The sequence below is a fragment of the Lampris incognitus genome, chromosome 21 (genome assembly GCF_029633865.1).
Source record: "Lampris incognitus isolate fLamInc1 chromosome 21, fLamInc1.hap2, whole genome shotgun sequence".
Classification (NCBI taxonomy): Eukaryota; Metazoa; Chordata; class Actinopteri; order Lampriformes; family Lampridae; genus Lampris; species Lampris incognitus.
Window position 1 is genome coordinate 10,369,042 of NC_079231.1, and position 20,872 is coordinate 10,389,913.

The following is a 20,872-nucleotide window of genomic DNA, read 5'->3' on the forward strand; positions in this document are numbered from 1 at the left end:
CCCAATTGTATCCGGCCAATTCGCCCCACCTTCTGAGCTGTCCCGGTCGCTGCTCCACCCCCTCTGCTGATCCGGGGAGGGCTGCAGACTACCACATGCCTCCTCCAATACACACCAGCCGCTTCTTTTCACCTGACAGTGAGGAGTTTCACCAGGGGGACGTAGGGTGTGGGAGGATCACGCTATTTCCCCCAGTTCCCCCTCCCCCTTGAACAAGCGCCCCGACCGACCAGAGGAGGCATTAGTGCAGCGACCAGGACACATACCCACATCTGGCTTCCCACCCGCAGACATGGCCAATTGTGTCTGTAGGGACGCCCGACCAAGCTGGGGGCAACAGGGGGATTCGAACCGAGATCCCCATGTTGGTAGGCAATTGAATAGACTGCCACGCCACCCGGACGCCAAACTAGACAATTTTACCAGAATCTGGCCGATGACTATTGGCTGTATATGTTCAACCCCGGGTTAGATGATCCTTTCAGGGTTTCTTCTCATTTTATATTCCAAGAATTTCAAACGTTAATTTGTTGACAAGAGTTAAGGATTTCCAGGCAAACTATTCCATGATCTGTTCGTATCTTGGTGTTGCAACTGTCTCCTACTGTTACTAAACTATAACAATAACACAACTAAAAGAAACTATTCTTTAGTGGGTTTTTGTATAATGCCCAACTTTCTCCACACTTTGTCTTACCAGAGCATCAGCCACAGCAGCCTCCACCTCGGTGCCCGTGTTGAGGATTCTCATGGCGTTGACGGATGCCGAGATGCGGGCCTGGTGGGACAGACGGTCTAAAAAGGAAACGGATGCAGAGGGAAGTTAAGAGAGTATTCCTACAACACAGCAAACACCGAATCAAAGCACTGAACAGCGGCGGTGCTCTGGTTATGGGTGTAAACATGCTTCGCATTTAGAAAAGCTTGCCCCGGTGCTGGAATATTTTTGTGGCTTTACAAAAATATCATCAGTTAAACAGTGCAATGTCAGACGATATGACTAAAAAGTGAATACTGCTGTGGTCCTCTTGTCTTGTAAATTCCATTTTAGCAGAGCTCAACACTGGTGCCCAGATCTGATCGGACCAGATGATTTTCTGTTTGGGTCTCAGTCTATACTCCTCACCAGATCACTGGAGGTGGGGTTGGGTTCAGATCCAAAAACATTCTTCAGAATAAAGACAGTTGTTTGCAGGACATTTTAAGAAAAACATTACTAAATAAAGCTTTGGGCAAGACTGGGCAATCATTAAAGACATAGTTTGGGTCAAAATGCAAGTTTTTCAGGTTCGGATTGGACTGAGGTCAGATTTCAGCAGATCAATCTTGGCTTTAACAATATCGCTGCTGCTTCGTAGACCAGAGAGGTAAACCACGTTTCACTGCTCGGGCATCTTCAGCACAACAAGGACAGTCCGGTTAAGAAGGAATGCAATAACTACAATTGATAAATGATAAAAACATACTGTTCAACATGTTTTTGTTTTTTTAAAATAAGCAAGCAAAGAAAAGCCAGCAAATTCAAATTCAATCAGCAAAATTACAAAAAATATAAAGTATACCGTGAACAGTGCAGATGTTAAGCATAGCATTAACAGAACTCCAAAAATCACATCAAAAGCATAAAAAAATAATAAAATCAATTGGCTTCAGCTGAACTGAAACAGCAGACAGTTTACATGAAGAAAAATGAACTCTTGCTCAGCAGAGAAATGAACTTGATGGAAGCCAAACTGCATCTTCACAATTTACAAAATCCTAGTTTGAGTAACAGTGCAAATTCCTGTATCTATTGTGTATAGAGCTTTAATCCCATCACAATTCACAGCGGACCACAGGTTGCTGTGATTGTGTAGACATCGCCCCCAGCTGGTAACAGACTACTACTGCTCCATGAGGACCGGGATGACAGAAAACCACTGGACACCAGGCAAACACTGCCTCACTGTGGCTGTCTGGTCTAGAAAACACTTAAAGGATCATTCTGGATTTTTTTTTTTTTTACAACCTGGGTCTTATCTTCATAGTTTTTGCCATCAGGCATGATCAGTTATTTCATTTTACTCACCAACTTCATTTAGTAGATTTTGGAAAGGGGTTAAAGGAAAACTCCAGTATTTTCTCACCTAAGCCCTATTGTCCTCTTGTTAGGAGTAAAATTGAGCAATTGGTGCCAGAATCTTTTAAACTGATTCAGTCCTGTTTAAGTGCAGGAATGGTTTGATGCTAGCTTTCTCAACACTAAATTAATTTGAAAGATTCTGCCACCAATCGTTCAGTTCTGCTTCTTATTCTTCCAGCTTGTTCCCTGTTTTTCAGGATGTGTGTGTTCTGTTTGAATCTTATTGATAGAAAAATGGGGCATAGGTCAAAAATACTAGAACCATCCTTTAAGGACAGGTGTTGCCTTTCTGTCCACAGACTTAAGTTCACCAACCACTTGAACCATTTCTCCAGCCAGAGAATACTTTTGGGAACAGAAGAGAGAGGAGGTCTGGTTGTCTGCCAGTACCAGGTCAAGCAGCCACAGTGAAAACAGACCAGATTCAGTGGATGGCTGGTGTTGGTTTCCTGCCGTGTCTGACTTTAAGGAGGGTAAGACAAGAAGACTTCCGTCTGTCTGTTTGTCTGGAAGTCTCTGGTCCTTAGGATAGACGGCCATGCAGAGAGGCACTTCACAGAGCAGAATCACCAAGTTAGCCAGATTATTTTTTAAAGACTATTCGAAATAAATTCTGAAGCTTCTTGAACCAATTATCAATTAAATGTTGGACGCTGGTTTGCATGGCCACACATCGCATGACTTCACAGCTTTTAGAGTTTTGCAACATTTAGATTTTGAACATTTAGCTGACAAAGAGTGACTTGCAACACTTCTAATAGCAGAAGAGGATGAAATGACTCAATAAAGTTTATCTGATTTTATTTTACAAGTAGCCAATAGCAGGAACTACCAAGATTCAGCACCACACTAGATGTAAATGCCCCCCTGACTTTTGAATGACCGATAGAGAATTGCATGATAATGAAATAGGATCCCGCAGGCCAAAGAAGAGCTGAATTATTTGCATAAACCTGGCTGACTGAGTGACTCTGCTGTTTGGAAATCCCCATGTCACCTGTGTAGCACTCTGCGGAGGACAGGGCACTTGTGGAGCGAGAGTGTCGACGAGTAGCTGAAGAGGAAGGTGGAGTCAAAGATTTAAGTGAAAAGGCATCATCATACGACCCCTGCAGACATGCCACAGTAAATTGTCCATTTCCCATCTTGCCTGTACTACTTTCCCACTCCTTTTAAGCTGTTTGTTAGCTTGAATTAGTTAATGCAGGAGCTGGTGCTCGTCCGTCCTTTCTGTGTTGGTTGCCTAACAACAGGAGGTTAATTTATGTTCTATATTTCTTTTTCACCTCAGCCTCACCTCAGCCTCACCTGAAATTTGAGTTGTTCGTTCGTTTGCATTATATTGAGGGGACATTTAAAGTGCCTTGCAAAAGTATTTAACCCCTTGACAGTCATCACTATTTTCTGGATTATGAGATACTCACACATGTGTTCCTGAAAAATATTATTTTTGTGAACCCATAAGCTCTAACAGCATGTTCCCAAAGCCAAAATAAGTTATGTTTTGCTGACGCTTTTTTAAATAAATTAAAAACTAAAATATAGTGCTTGCATAAGTATTCAACTCCCACATAGTAGCAATACTTTGTAGAGTATCCTTTTGCTGCATAACAGCCATGATTCTCTTGGGCTAAGTATGTACAAGCTTTGCACATTCTTCTGGAGTAATTTTTGTCCATTCTTCTTGGCAGCATTTGTACAGGTCTTGCAGGTTGATGGGATGGCGCCTCTGGACTGCGATTTTCAGTCTGTACCACAGATTTTCAATGGGGTTGAGGTCCAGATTTGACTTGGCCAATCCAGAACATTCACCTTTTTGTTGCCGAGCCATGCCATTGTTGCTTTAGCCTTGTGCTTAGGATCATTGTCCTGCTGGAAGGTGAACCTCCTCCCAAGCTTCAGATTTATGGCAGACTGCAACAGGTTTTCTTCCAATATTTCCCTGTATTTAGCTCCAACCATTCTTCCCTCAATTTGAACAAGGTTCCCAGTGCCCTCAGATGAAAAGCAACCCCATAGCATTATGCTGCCGCCGCCATGCTTCTCTGTAGGGAGGGTGTTTTTTAGGGCATGAGCAGTGTTAGGTTTGCGCTACACATAACACTTTTAGTTTTGGCCAAAAAGCTCAACTTTCGTCTCATCTGACCACAAAATCTTTACCCACATCCTAACTGGATCTCTCTCATGCTTGGTAGCAAACTCCAAGCGTGCTTTTATATGCATAGTTTTGAGCAATGGCTTCTTTCTAGCCACCCTCCCATACAGGCCAGATCTATGGAGAGCCCGTGACATGGTTGACTCATGCACTTTTACTCCAGTTTCAGCCACTGACCTCTGGGGCTCCTTCAAAGTGACTGCAGGATCATCTGTGGCCTTCCTCACCAGCCCACGTCTTGCTCGGACACTTAGCTTTGAGGGATGGCCTGTCCTCCTACAAAGCGTCTGGGTGGTGTGATACAGCGTCCACTTTCTGACAATGGATCCAGCAGTGTTCCGTGGGACATCCAAACTCTTGGATATTGTTTTGTATCCCTTTCCCACCTCCTGCATTTTAATCACTTTGTCTCTTACTTCGGTATTCTGCTCCTTTGTCTTCATTTTCTGATGGCGTTCACGCCCGGCTAATGAACTTTACACAGAGTGCTTTTTTTATACACGTAAACAAGACCATTACTTTTAATATCTTACAGGTGCACACTAATTATGTCCAATTGTGTTTACCTGAGTTTTATTTATTTATTTTTTTAGGAATAATTTGTCATTTGAGTAAACTTGGAGCTTTCAGAGCACAAGGGGGTGAATATTCATGCAAGCACTATATTTTAGTTTTGAATTTATCAATAAAAAGTCAGCAAAACATAACTTATTTTGGCTTTGGGGACATGCTGTTAGAGTTCATGGGTTCAGAAAAATAATATTGTTCAGGAACAGATGTGTGAGTATCTTTTCTAATCCAGAAATTAGTGATGAATGTCAAGGGGTTGAATACACAATAATAAACACTACAGTTACATAACGACCGAAATCAACGACCAGTTTCATATGCAAATATGAATGCTTACAATGCTGTGATTGCAAACATTTCCAAATCCTCTGTGAATGGTACACATGGCCATTGCAACTCTGGTTAATGGTCACGCCCATATTTGAATTTGAATCTGGTCGTTGGTTTCGGTCGTTATGCAACTGTTGTTTATAAGGGTGGGGATACCTGCAGTCAGTTGAGACTGAAGAGGTCACAGACGAAATGTATCTGTCAATAAACGTTGTGTCCAGATGAACTGATTCAACCTTGTTTGCGTTTCCTGCCTCCTGTTGGCTTCTCGCTGCAGCCCCGTAGGATGGAAATATATTTTAACTAGACCCTTAACTCCAAGAATACATTTTATTCTGAATAGTGCCAGTATTGTCTACATATTTATTCTAATGACTAAAGCTAAAAGCTATAATTCATTAGTGATTCATGCCATGACGATTAGTCAGAATTCGTATTGGTTTTTCCTTGCACTTACACGTGTATTCTTTTCAACAAGTACCCAGATCATTTCAAGATTTTTTTTTTTGTTAGACATTCACAGTTGTTTTGTTCTGTCTTAAAGGATTGTGCTCATATCCTTGTGCATAGTGTTCAGCACTACAGTTAATCAGGAACAGAACAAGTCCCAATACCAACATCTAAAGTAACATTTCCATGTGAAACCCAGTGCATGAGTGATGACTTGTCCAGATATTGACAGAGTTAGTAAGGGTTAAAGAACCAAATACGTCAGAATAGAGAATAGAAAGAAAGGAGGAGACATTTTAAACAATGATAACACACAGAGAGAAGTACAGAGCTTGCAGGTGATTGGTTGGTGTTGGAGGACACACTTGGGCGAGGTCAGACAAGACATTTGGGTGGTGGGTGAATAGGGTTTATCTTTAACGGTTTCCATTTCAAAGCTCCAGTTTTTCCAGACAGTAATGGACTGTTGACTGGAAGATGGATGGATCTTTGTTTTAAATGGTGGTTATGTAACGTATTCATCCACCTTGGTTTTTTCCACACTTCGTTTCTTTAATTGCACTGAATTACAGAGATTTAAATGAAATGTTCTGTTGTCACTGAACAACAGAAAAATACTAGGCAAGAAAATTATTTGCGTATTATTGCATATTATTATAAAAAAATAATGTGCAACAAAATATCCCAACTCTTTGCTAAATAATTTGAATAAATTTCGGCGTTCTGGGCTGATTTGGGTTGAAAAGGGATGGGGAGGGGAGCCCAGGTGGATGGGGGCCGTCTGTGGAATCATACTTACCTAGGTGGGAGAAGCCCCGGGCGGGGCTGGTGTCCCGGCTGCTCTCACGACTGGTGTCGCGGCTGCAGCCTTGACTCAGGCTGGGTCGGGGGATTCGGCTCCGAGCTAGCATAGGGGGGCATGCCAGGGTGAGAGAGAGACAGAGAGACAGAAAGACAGAGAGAGAGCGACAGAGAGACAGAGAGCAAGAGAGAGAGAGAGAGGAGCGCGGAGGGGAAGGTTAAGCTTGCAGCACAGGCAGCCAGACATAGACACACCTGAAGCACTGTGGAGAACATTAGTCAGGCAGGTAGAGAGGGAAAACAGCAGAGGTCAGGATATTAGTAGGAAAAAAACAGACCAGGAAACAGGAAAAGTGGTGTGTGTGTGTGTGTGTGTGTGTGTGTGTGTGTGTGTGTGTGTGTGTGTGTGTGTGCACGCCTAAGTGTGAGTTGTCCTTTCAGGAGGATTATTTCAACACACATCCAGACTCAACTGCTGTAGTGATGCAGATCCATGGACATGCTGCCAGGACGCAGAAAACTCCAAACAGCCTTTAAAGCAGGTAAGACCTTCCATTCCTTCTAGACCTTAATCAGGTCTTTTTATGAGGGGTAACATTTTCCATTTTAACCAAATGCTTAAAAAAAAAAAGGTCATATAATGTTCAATCACATAACTGAAAAAAGTCAAAATAAATTAAAAATATACAACATGATTTGAAAACAATATGATTGTAAAGGTTGTAGGTTAAGCCATAACATTACACACAGTCGCTCTGTCATTTCTGATGCATGGTGATGATAGCTGGAAAATGAGGGTTGACTAAATCCTACAATTCTATGGCTCAAGATTATTCTTCATAACCATCCCAATGTGCAGACCCACTGAAACGACAGCTACGTCTACATCTCAGTACCATACAACGTGTGGTGATGTATTTGTACTCAACAGTATTTCCCTGTGTTTTCAGCGACTTCTTCTGGAAGTTGCTGAACGGAATGATCTAATTCACATTTTTGTGCTTTTCTGCAACTTTTAGAGCCGCCAGAGGACGCTGTCCTTACCCGTGTTGGATCTGGTGGGGCTGGTCTCTCGGCTACAGCCCTGGCTGCGGTGTCCGCGGGGCCTGCTCTTGTCAGTTAGGCTGGTGGAGGTGGTGGAGGCCGCTGCCGTCCCCATGGTCGGTCTGGGGCTCCGTCCATAGGCAGAGCCCAGCAGTCTGCCAGGAGAGCCTGACCGACTGCCGGCTGGGAAAGGAAAACTTGTGTAAACAACTAACAAAATGTCATACAAACACTGAGAGGGGGACCAGTTTAGGTTTCACTGAATGCCACCCCACAAGACTTGCCATTTTGAAGATGCTCTGACCCAGTCGTTTACCCATCACAATTTGGCCCTTGTTAAAGTTGCTCAGATCCTAACAGTTGCCCATTTTCTTGCTTCAAACACACCAACTTACTCCAAAGAACTGTTCACTTGCTGCCTAATACATCCCACCTCTGGACAGGTGCCTTGTAACAAGATAACCCATGTTATTCACTTAACTGTCAGTGGTTTTAATGTTTTGGCTGATCGGTGTATGTCACTATAATGAAATAATGTATTTCATCTGTTTAACAGCAGAAGTTTTAGGGTCAGGCGTTCCATTCTCTGAGTAGGTAAAACACGGCACCAACACCATGAGACTTAGAGGCTATGTTGGCATCGGGGCCATTTAAGAGGATGAACACGAGAGTAAACGCTTGGACCAAACACAGAATGTGAAAGGCTGTGAAGCAGGAAGCAGTACTCACGCTGGGACTGGGAAACCACTTTGCCTCGGCTCCGCCTCCTGCTGTCTGTTACGGACACGCTGTTCCCCGAACTCTGTCGCCCGGTCCGCACTCGACCTGGGGAGGGAGTGGAGAGAGAGAGAGAGAGAGAGAGAGAGAGAGAGAGAGAGTGAAAGAAATGTCTTTAAATTGTGGTACTTCTACACGGTTTCATTCATGGCCATAAGGTAAAAGTGATAACTGAAGCTGAAGAAGAAAATGCAAGGCAGAGAGATGGAAGGAGACAAAAGATAAAAAAGAAAATATAACGAGTCAAATAAAAAAAGAAAGAATTTTTTTAAACTTGTTTTGGTATTACCACTTAGTCAACCCTGGACCCGTTCCCATGACTAAAAAAAGACATTCTCTATCTCAGGTACTTCTTCCGTGCCACTGGAAAATAACCACTTTTTGTAACTCTGTCTCACACTTCAGGAAAAATGGAGTGAAGACAAAAGAGGAATATTTCACTCAATCCAGAGCTTGTGATCCACATAGGCCAATTTCAGTTTGACCCGATGGTCCGTTTGGTGGACTTATTCATTGGTCTCCATCCTCATTTTGATGAAACTTGGGTACTGATGCACCCCAACACTTTAAAGGTCCCATAAAACTGCATTTAGAGCAGCCTAAACCTACATGATCTGACTTCTACCTGAATGAAACCGAACGAGTGGGTGATATTTAGTGAAGGGAGGGAGACTGAATTGATTGACAGCCAATCCCAGCCAGGTATTTCTAGAAGGATGTGGACATCGATATGCCAGTGGTGGTAGAAAGTCACGCGTCTTCTCTCAGTCTCACTCCCATTCATTCATTCATTCATCAGCCTTTTTGGTGCAGGATGACGTTACTAAAAAATGTCTATTTGTCAGGAAGAGAAAAACATTATTCCTACAAACACAAAAACAAATTTTTTTTTTGGTGGTGAATTTCTATATAAACAGGTTTAACAGAAGTAAATTAAGTGCAGATAAGAGGTAACAAGAATGAAAATATTTTTTCATTTAATTGGACCTTTAAACAAACAACTTTCTCACCATAGCAACTACAGTCTGTAAATTTGGAGGAGGAGGCATGTGGTGACTACCACATGCCTCCTCCGATACATGTGGAGTCGCCAGCCGCTTCTTCTAACCTGACCGTGAGGAGTTTCACCAGGGGGACGTAGTGTGTGGGAGGATCACGCTATTCCCCCCAGTTCCTCCTCCCCCCTGAACAGGCGCCCTGACCGACCAGAGGAGGTGCTAGTGCAGCCAGCAGGAGACATACCCACATCCAGCTTCCCACCCAGCCAACTGTGTCTGTAGGGATGCCCAACAAAGCCGGAGGTAACGCAGGGATTCGAACTGCTGATCCCCGTGTTAGTAAGCAATGGAACAGACTACTACGCTACTCGGCATATGAACATTTTTGCCTCACTCAGGCATCTTGGAACAGCATTTTCTGCCAATTTTGCATGAATCTGGCACATTCCACTGCCACCATCTCAACAGGGGGTAAGGAGTTCCCTGCATCATTTGTCGGGGAAGACATGGAGCAGAAATCAGTATTATTTGGTGTGCTGGCTCCTTCCATATTGTTTGTGGATTGTGGTCAACCTGTTTAAGTTAACAGAACACCCAACAGGATGCACGGCTCCCTCCCAACACTGAAGTTACTGATTACCACCTAGGTGCTAAAATGGAAACAATAGAGACCCCTGTATACAAATGTACTGCAATTCATATTTCAACTGTCAATAAAAACAATTACATCTGTCTCGTGACACAGAGACACAAAAAAGATAGATGAACAAACGGAAACAGGCATTTCTTACAATACCGTGCAGGTGTTGTGTGACCATAATGAGTCCCCATCACACAGACAGGGATATTCATTCACAACAATAACATGCAGCCCCTTCTACCTCTGTGGATCCAACACCAGTTTCACACCGATCAATATTCACAAGGCTCATCGTCAACTGGCACCTCTTATGAGAACATCAGGGATGTGGAGAAGAGGCAGGGAACATGGGTACCCAGAGAAAATGTGAATGAGCATGGAACAAAATGAGTTGACAACAACACAGAGATGCAGGAGACGTTTTCCAAAGTTTAAATCATTCACTTAAGCTTGAGGATGCTGAGAGGTGGCCTGACTTATCTGACTGTCCGTCTGACCTGTGTAGCTGTTGCTCTGACTTGTCTGTTTGTGAAGTCAGCCGAAGTCTGTTTGACTCCTCGTCTGTCTGCATGACGTTGTCTTCTGCTTCAGACAGAAACCTGAAGTGTGTTTGTGTATAGTATAACTGTCATATGGTATACACTGATGAGCCAAAACATTATGACCACTCACAGGTGAACCAAATAACGTTGATCATCTCCAATCAGGGGCACATGTAATGGTCTCAGTAGATTAGATAGTAAGCGAAAAATTGGTTCTCGTAGTTACATGTTGGATGCAGGAGAAATGGACAGGAGTAAAGTCATCTGAGTGACTTTGACAGGGACCAAATTGTTTATGGCCAGATGACTTGGTCAGAGCATCTCTGAAACTGCAAGGCTTGTGGGGTGCTCCCAATCAGCAGTGGCGAGTACCTACCGACAGTGACCAACAGTGGTTTGAGGAGGGACAAACCACAAACCGGCAACAAGATGTTGGGCACCCAAAGCTCATCGATGCGTGAGGGCAATGAAGGCTATCCTGTCTGGTCCGAATTGACAGGTCTACTGTGGCACAAGTCGTAGAAAGTTGACTTTCTGTGACTTGTGCCACACACGTAACTTGTGATAGTTCACACGTAATTTGTGATAACAAGTAACTTGTGATAGTTACGGGAGGAATGAGTCACAACACAGTGCATCGCACCCTACTGTGTATGGGGCTGTGTAGCCGCAGATCAGAGTGCCCATGATGATCCCTGTCCACCGTCGAGCAGCGCCTACAATGGACATGCAAGCATCGGAATTGAACCTTGGAGTATAAGAAGGTTGCCTGGTCCGATGAGTCCTGTTTTCTTTTAGATCACGTGGATGGCCGTGTACATGTGCATCATTTACCTGGGGAAGTGATGGCACCGGAATGCAATGTGGGAAGACGACAAGCCAGTGGAGGCAGTGTGATGCTCTGGGCAGTGTTTTGCTGGGAAACCCTGGGTCAGGCCATTCATGTGGATGTCAATCTGACATGTGCCACCTGCCTAAACATCGTTGCAGACCAGGTACACCCCTTCATGGTAATGGTGTTCCCTGATGGCAGTCGCCTCTTTCAGCAGGATAATTCGCCCTGCCACACTGCACAAATTTTTCAGGAAGGGTTTGAAGAACATGATAAAGTGTTCAAGGTGTTGCGCTGGCTTCCAAATTCTCCAGATCTCAATCCAATTGAGCATCTGTGGGATGTGCTGGACCCTCAAGTCCAATCCACAGCAGCTCCACCTCGCAACTTACAGGACTTGAAGAATCTGCTGCTAATGTTTTGGTGCCAGATACCACAGGACACCTTCAGGGATCTTGTAGAGTCCATGACTCTGCGGGTCGGCTCTGTTTTGGCAGCAGAGGACCAAAAGCATATCAGGCAGGTGGTCATAATGTTTTGGCTCATCAGTGTATCTTGTCAGCTTTACAAACAACATCCTGTTCCATTCTGCACAGCACCCTAAATATAAATTACATGCATTGCACAACTTCTATGTAATAGTCCAGCATCAATCCTCCTCATCAAAATCTATTTTATTCAAAATCACAATGTTTTGGATTCTCTCCAAGCTGTGCATCTGTCAGCATAAGCAATGACTCCATGTGGATGTACACCATCAAGGTCTGTCTGTCTGAAAACCATCAATACCTCTGCTCTCAGCCACCACCCAAATGCAGTGATATGAAGTCTAAGAAAGTCTCATTCATTGCCTTCTGACAGCTTAGCATATCCTCTGTGGATTTCGACTAATCCTACTAACACCAATATTGGGCGTAATGTTAACTTGTCAATGTGTCGCATGTTACCTGCTATTATGTATAACATGGACAATTCTATGCACCAGTTTTGCAAAAACCCTTGGGGCAAAAATGTAAAAAATGCTGTATCTTGAATCTTTGACAATTCTTTGAAGATCTACAATTTATTCTCATAATTAGGTTACTAATACCATGGATGGTACCCTCAGTGACCCGTTTCCACTGAGGTTCTGTTAAGGTGATAACAATGGTTACCCCAGAAAGATGAATTAGTTCATCTGGACACCAAGTTTAGTGGGAGAAATGACTTTCAATGCAAGTTTCCTTTCTCCCATTAAACTTTGTGTCCAGATGAACTGATTCAACTGTCTGGGATACCGACACCTGGATTACTAAGCATGCGTCAAGACATGACATCCATCCATCCATCCATCCATTATCCGAACTGTTTATCCTGCTCTCAGGGTTGCGGGGATGCTGGAGCCTATCCCAGCAGTTATTGGGCAGCAGGCGGGGAGACACCTTGGACAGGCCATCAGGCCATCACGCAGGGGCCAAACACACACACACACACACACACACATTCATACCTAGGGGCAATTTAGTACGGCCGATTCACCTGACCTACATGTCTTTGGACTGTGGGAGGAAACCGCAGCACCCGGAAGAGACCCACACAGACACGGGAAGAACATGCAAATTCCACACAGAGGATGACCTGGGACAACCCCTAAGGTTGGACTACCTTGGGGCTCAAACCCAGAACCTTCTTGCTGTGAGGCGACTGCACTAACTACTGCGCCACTGTGCTGCCCTTTATTTAACCAAGGTTTCATTTTTAAAAAAATTTTTATTTCTGATTTCTCCCAATTTAGTGGCCAATCGATCCCTATTTTAATTCAAACACCCACCCTCGTACTGCATGCGTTCGCCAACTGCATCTCTCCGGCCGGCAGTCTCGAAGGAGACCGCCTCCCCAATTTCATGACAAGGCGACTCTAGGCCGAACCACTGTTTTTTCAGACACACATAGAGACGCAGTCACGTGACGAACACAAGCCGACTCCGCCCCCCTGCCGAAGACAGCGTTGCCAATGATTGCTGCTTCATCGAGTCCGGCCATAGTCGGATCTGATGAGACCGGGGCGCGAACCCCAGTCCTCAGTGGGCAACTGCATCGACACAAAGCCGATGCTTAGACCGCTACACCACCGCAGACTCAACCAAGGTTTCATTTAACGAGGGTGACACTAGTGGAAAAAAAACAAAACAACAGTGCTCAACACTAAAAGACAACCATTAATAATGAGTAAATCACAACTAAAGACCAGAGATAATTGGCCGGTTGTGCCCCGCTGTCTTTGTACTGCCTACTTAATGTCTCTGATTCTGCCGCACAGCACTATGGGAAACTGGGTACATCTCATCCAGTGTACTGGTGTTTTTTCCAGGTTACTTTAGGAGAGAGGATACAGCACATCATGCAGAGAGACAGGTCCATGCAGACAGTTTCATCACACAGATGACCATCAATGCATTACTGATGATACGGAGACAAAAACGGCTATTGTCCTCCCCTGTCCATGAAGGAGAAAACATACACACAAACAGCTTACCCTCTGCGGGAATGGACCAAGTGTCATCTGAGAGGGGCCCAAACGGAGGAGAGATACAACAGGAGTTAGGGGGTCAGAGGTTAAAGCTTAGGTACCACACAGGGAGAGGTTAACTGTCAGGCCACAGCAATAGATGTTTATTTATGTGTGAGCATGTATGTGTGAGTAAGAGAAATAAAGAGAGGGAGAGAGGGGTAGGATTAGGTAGAGGGAAAGAGAGAAAGACATTTTTTTGTGTGTCTTGAAACCAACAACATGACGCTTACATGAAATGCATAAAACAAAAAAGTTCTCCAACAGCAGGATACTAAAAGCAGCGTTTCTGTGGTCACTGTGCTGGCACAGGTCATGTGACAAATTATCAACTGAAATTAAACAAACGGACTTGCAGTAGTTCCTAGGGTTGTGAGAAAATCGATATACTTGACTTTCGCTGTACCATCTTTCACAATATTGTTTCTATTTTCAAAGAGATGCATCAGAATCTCTACTTCACTATGTAGTTTCATGTCTGACCACTAGGCGGCAAGTGCACTATTGCAAAGCTACAGTCACACACGCGAATGACCATCGCCTGCTGAGGCGAAATTCATAAGTTTGTCGTGCTGAATGTGGGCAGTGCCGGACGTGACGCACACGGAAATCCGTTTGCTGGTTTGTAGTCCGTTTGAGTGGTTGTGGTTGTGGGTCAAACATGAGAGGTTGTTGGTTTTGCTACGGGGAAATGTACTGAAGTCCAGAGAAAGATAAATAAAAAAATGTTCACTCAGCTGTCTCACTTGTACATGTAACCATACTTTTATGGACAAATACAGAGGCTGCACATTGGCGTACAAGTAGGTGACGAAGGCGTATGAGTTTAAATACTTGGGGTCCACTGTTCAAAGTAACGTGGAGTGCATACGAGAGGTGAAGAAGAGAGTGCAGGCAGGGTGGAGTGGGTGGAGAAGAGTGTCAGGAGTGATTTGTGACAGAAGGGTACCAGCAAGAGTTAAAGGGAAGGTTTACAAGATGGTAGTGAGACCAGCTATGTTATATGGTTTGGAGACAGTGGCACTGATGAAAAGACAGGAGGCGGAGCTGGAGGTGGCAGAGTTGAAGATGATAAGATTTTCATTGGGAGTGACGAAAAAGGGCAGGATTAGGAACGAGTATATTAGAGGGACAGCTCAGGTTGGACAGTTTGGAGACAAAGCAAGAGAGGCGAGATTGAGATGGTTTGGACATGTGTGGAGGAGAGATGCTGGGTATATTGGCAGAAGGATGCTGAATATGGAGCTGCCAGGGAAGAGGAAAAGAGGAAGGCCAAAGAGGAGGTTTATGGATGTGGTGAGGGAGGACATGCAGGTGGCTGGTGTGACACAGGAAGATGCAGAAGACAGGAAGAGATGGAAACGGATGATCCGCTGTGATGACCCCTAACAGGAGCCGCTGAAAGTAATAGTAGATTAATGAATATGTTATGAATAAATTTTCCATTTATTTCTGTTCAATGCCAACGTCCCGACTCACGGCCAGCCAGGCAGCATCTCTCTTGTGGGGCAGTTTGTAGTTTTCACGGGCAATGTCTGACAATACCGGCAGGTTAGACACAACAACAATCAAAGTCTCCCCCATCCTGACTCACTAAGAAAACTACAGCCAGTTACAGCCAAGTGGGGTCAACCACACACACTTCTTTGTTATTGGCTAATAACTACTGGCTGAGGCTGCGGATTCACCGGTCAAAGTTCACCAAAGTTGAACTCCACACGAAACGAAGATGCAAATTTCTTTCACCGCCAGAAGCGAATGTTTAATTCGCCCCTTCCCTTGCATAGAATGGGTTTGAGCGTAAGGCTATTGTTCGCCAATGTTAACTTTGCGCATGTGTGACCGTAGCCTAACAGGGCTGAACCACAACAGCAGGCGGTGTCAGTGTCACACAAGTTAGGACTCTGATCACTCTGATTTGATGCATGTTGAGGTTTGTTTTGTTTTGTTTTTTTGACATTTCTCTGAAAATTTGTCAAAAATACCAATACAGTGACATATCAACATCATAGTGTTTGTAGTATCATAATATATTGACTTGTGAGTGACACTTGTATCATGATACCGAACATATCGCCAATTTCTTACCAATACACAGCCTTATCAATTTCCATTTACCATTTCTACTACTACAAATGTTCCTATGAACAGCACTTTTACTACGAGTACTAATACACTACCTCTGCTTACAATCACACTAGTAACAATAATGTGATAGTCCATTCAATCTGGAGGAAAATTCTCCCATGTGAGGTCAGAATTGAGAGTTCAACTACAGACCAGCAGCCCTGGGTTTTTCTAGGATGTTGGTGTTTTGCTAAGTAACCCTCCGTTAATAGGATTATCTCTCCAATCAGTGGGCCACCCTGCCGGCCTAAACACAACTCAACCCCCCACAGCACTTCTCTTTTTCCGTCCCTGCATGAGACCCCGGCAAGCCAAGATCCAAAAACATTTCATGCAAATAATTTGAAATTCATCTTGGTTATCATTTTTTGATTCTTCTTAAAGAGTACAGCACTTGTTACCATTGTCTCTTTTTGTTTTGGCATTTTGGCATTGATAAAGTGACTCAACAGATCTGACGATGTCAGAACAACATTTAGAAAAGTTGATTTTTGAAAAAGAGCAGAAAAATGGGAGGTGGGGGGTAATCTAACCCCCCTAACAGCCAGCAAGTCCTGCTAATGTGTCGTTGAGCAGGACATTGAACCCTTACTTGGTCCCTCAGTGCAAGAGGCTCTGGATCAGAATGGCAGGTGAACGCCTCCAACAGAAGATACAGCTCTAGATTGAAACCTGTGTGTGTGGGCTCACCGAGTGAAGCGTAGGACCCGGGGGGGAGGGCGGAGGCCGAGCAGAAGTGGGAGGCAGAGGAGGGCACAGCAGAGTGCACGGAAGAGGGCACGGCAGGCATGCGGGTGCGGGCGCTGGCGCTGGCGGCTGCGTTGACGTCCACGTCACTGCGGGATCGTTGGAGGGAGCCCGGTGGGCCAGCTGAGCTCTGGGTCCTGGTGGAGTGGCTGGCTTTGGCTGGAAGAGACCGCAAAGAACCATCAACCAAACTCAGAATTACACCGTTCACACTGGTACCACTTTTAAACCAGTTTTAAAGTTAAAACACCTCCCACAATAGATGTGGAACAACTTGGAAATATCCTAATCCTTCTTTCACTTCAGCACCAATTAATCACCATTTAAAATATCATGGCGAGGTAGTTCTCGGGGAACTTTGCATTAAGAGGTGAATCCTTGTGTTTATGAGGAAAATATTTGATATTTTTCTTGCCCCTCCAAAATGGAACTAAACTATACGGCCAACAAAATGTTAACATGTTGATCACAGCAAAAGTCCATTTGCCATGAAGTGATGAATCCTTACATCTGGTCGTGTTTCCTCCAGCGCCGGTCTTGGCGGGCAGTGGACGGCTGTGGAGACAGAAGACCACCAATCAGACCAGTCAAGACAGTCGAACCAGTTAGGTTCAACCATTTGGCTAAATCTCATCAAGGAACCGATTGAATGAATGATGTGACGTGCTACTGTCCAGTGACCTTTGAACTTTGGGAGCAGAATTATTACGGGATTATCTGTTTCTGACAACACAGTTTGCCCAAATGTAACCAGGTTAAACTGAAGAAATGTTAACACTTTTCCATGCCACTCAGACCTGAGTATAAGACTGTATTTGTAATATATTTATAATGCATATAAGACTATTTCTATCTGAAAGCAATAATTTGAATGAAATGAAAGATGTACTGACAATTCATGACAAACGAGAGAGGAAAAAAAGAGTTATAAGAAACTTTTGAATGTTTAGTTCTCTCCGCCATTGTCACAAAGAGCAGGCTCTGTATGTGTGTGTGTGTGTGTTTGTGTGTCGAAGAGACAGAGGAAGAGAGCTGGCCCTGCCCCTTAGCTCACACACATAGCAAATTACATATGGAGTTGGTGAGATAAAAGGTGCAGCATAATATTTACATAGCCTAAATAAATAGGACATTTATTTTCTTAAATTTCTCTAATACCAAAAGCAGAACCGTTAATGTCAGAGCTTATCAATACTACGGTCTTTAAGTACCGGTGCCCGTTTAATACTGGGTTTCGGTACCCATCCTTAGCCCGGCGCGGCGAGAGAGGAAGCAGCTATAGCGAGAACAAACGTTTTTCAAAGGTTTTGGATCACTGCAACCACGAGAGGTCCTCCATCATACAGTTGTGACTGTGCACAAAACATTTAGGCTGATGGTCCAGTAGTCTGCGAGATTAGCTGCAGACAGGCAGACATGTGTGAGACCAAACACATAATCCCCACCAGGCGGATAAAAATAACTTTATCAAGTAAGGTTTAACTGAACCTTGATAACAAACACACTGGGCAGTATTTGGCTCTTGGTGACCACATGGCAGTAACAACAGCACAACAAGGCAGAAAGAACAAGTTTAAGTCTCACTTGAGGCTTTCCTGGGAGGAGGAGGAAGAGCGGTCGGACGCCGGCAGGGACATGAGGCTGTCGGCGCTCCTCAGGTGGGCCTGCAGGGCTTTCTGATAGGATGACTCCAGACTCTGGAACAGCTGCTCTGCCTCCCGACTGAAGTGACCATGATAACCCCAGTAACACCTGCAACGGCACACCAAAAGATCCAAAACCGTTAAAACAGCAGCAGGAACACATATATGTTTTGAGATCAATGCTCTTCACCAATCCCACCTACAATGACTTACCACTAACTTACCAAAGATCATTCAGCAAATCTAAGACTTCTGGATTAATAATATAATAAATCAATCTTATATAGCGCTTTTCAAGTACTCAAAGTCGCTTTACAATAAATGGAGTGAAACAAGACGATAGATGAACATAACACAGACATACAGGGGTGGATGGGAAAGGGGGCTACGAGAGGGAGAAGCGGCAGCCACAGACGACGCCAGCAGTACTCTCCGAACGGAATCTCTTCATACTAGCCCACTTTATATAAAACAAAAGAAACGGGAACAATATAAAAAAATATATATAATAAATAAATAAATAACTGTGTGGCTTACTTCCTGGCCACAGAACGGGCCTCGGCATCTGCATCATGGATTCCTTTCTTGATTGTCTCCATTAAAACAGCTCCATGCCTGGGAATCAAACAAGGAAAACAGCTGTCATCTGAACCACTGGTTAAATAATGGTGTGCACACGTTCATGCTCTCACACACACACACACACACACACACACACACACACACACACACACACACACACACACACACACACACACTTAGGAAGCAATGGTGGTAAATGGTTAGTTGAGTTAGTTGTACGAAGGAAGCAGTCATATCACAGAGCAATGTGTCACATGATTTGTGATATTGGGCTATACAAATAAAATTGTCTTGACCTGACGCAGTCACAGTGCTGAACCTGTACATGTCAGCTGTTGTCAGGTTAATCATTCTGCATTTTAAGGGTTATGACTTTTCCTTCTGCCGCAATTATTTTTTTTACAATTTGGCTGTGTTACGTCTCAGCTGGAGAGGCAGTATAGTTCATGTTCCACAGTTGCGACTGGACCATCTGCTTTTCAGACTGGCCGACCTATTTGAAATCACTCTTGGTGAGCACAAAAACCTGACTCGCGATGCTAAATGCGCTGGTGAATTTCCCAAATAATAAATCAGTACCAAAGAACTACATGAAACCTGACGGAAATCGAATGACCCTTGTTTGTCCTTTTCGGTGAAAGGAATGGATGGCATCAGGGCTCGGTACCACCTGATACTAAAAGTTTAGGAATCAGAATCAATGTCAGCAACAGGATGTGGTAGGAGTGCATCAATACAACACACACGCACACACAGACACACACACATGCACACACAGAGGATCGATTGATGAGAAGCAGAGTTCCCCTGGTAGGGGAGGGATCAGATCAGGTTTCTCTGTGGCCGCTGGGACAGGAAGCAGACAGGCAGAGACACTATAAACCTATTGGATGCAGACAGAGATCCCCCTGGCATGGCCATGGAAAGCGCTGAGCTGAAACAGCAGCCAGGCCCGTGTCAGGTTTCCTGACCCGAAAGCACTGTGAGGGCAGATGGGCCTTGACAGGGCAGGAACACTGTGCTGCTGCTTGGTGAATTCCAGTCTTCGCCTTTCACTTCCTCTGTCTGAATATGTTTAGAATATGCCTTGTTTAAAATATTTATTTAAAATACTTTGCTTTTCTGCCAGCATCTGGCAGGTGGCTGGTGCCAATTCCTGCATTGAGCCAACTCTAATCCATCCATCCATTATCCAAACCGCTTATTTTGAGATACTTTATTGATCCCCGTGGGGAAATTATGCAACTATCCTGCTCTCAGGGTCGCAGGGATGCTGGAGCCTATCCCAGCAGTCACTGGGCAGCAGGCAGGGAGACACCCTGGATAGGCTGCCAGACCATCACAGGGCCGACACACACACACACACATTCGCACCCACGGAAAATTTAGTACGGCCGATTCACCTCACCCACATGTCTTTGGACTGTGGGAGGAAACCGGAGCACCCAGAGGAAACCCACGCAGACACGGGGAGAACATGCAAAGCCCACACAGAGGACGACCCGGGACGACTCCAAAGGTTGGACTACCTTGGGGCTCGAACCCAGGAACTTCTTGCTGTGAGGCGACTGCACTAACCACTGCACCACCGTTAGAGTGAAGTAATTGGCCAAGAACAATTAGGGAGAAAAAGGGAGAAAATCCAAAAGAAAAAAAATGTGTATCTAAAAATTCCCTAAAAACGATCCCACTGAAAACACAGAGAGAACAAAACAAAAAAGCACAAACAGTTAACAACACAATCCATCAAAGTGCCATATCAGTTCAATGTTGACAGCTGGTGTCTGCCAACGAGTGACCAGCACTGATGGGGGGGGGGGGGTTTAGAGAGTAGATGGGGGGCATGACAGGGGGGGACACACAGTTTGTCAATGATCCTGACTGCTTGTGGGTAGAAGCTATTTAGCATTCTGCTGGATTTAGCACAGATGCTCCTGTATGCCTGTTAAATACTAGCTTAACTG

The 20,872-nt window shown here is 44.5% G+C and overlaps 1 protein-coding gene across 1 annotated transcript in view; it reads right to left on the reverse strand.

Moving 5' to 3' along the window:
- The window catches only part of LOC130131574 (CLIP-associating protein 1-B-like), an 81,737-nt gene that overhangs the window by 23,732 nt on the left and 37,133 nt on the right, over window positions 1–20,872 (reverse strand). Inside the window, exons 16-22 of the mRNA XM_056301324.1 lie at window positions 18,864–18,941; window positions 18,268–18,435; window positions 17,192–17,238; window positions 16,627–16,842; window positions 8,202–8,297; window positions 7,473–7,655; window positions 698–795 (exon numbers count right to left, since the gene is read on the reverse strand). Of these exons, the coding sequence (XP_056157299.1) occupies window positions 698–795; window positions 7,473–7,655; window positions 8,202–8,297; window positions 16,627–16,842; window positions 17,192–17,238; window positions 18,268–18,435; window positions 18,864–18,941 (886 nt within the window). The remainder of the gene's footprint in view (window positions 1–697; window positions 796–7,472; window positions 7,656–8,201; window positions 8,298–16,626; window positions 16,843–17,191; window positions 17,239–18,267; window positions 18,436–18,863; window positions 18,942–20,872) is intronic.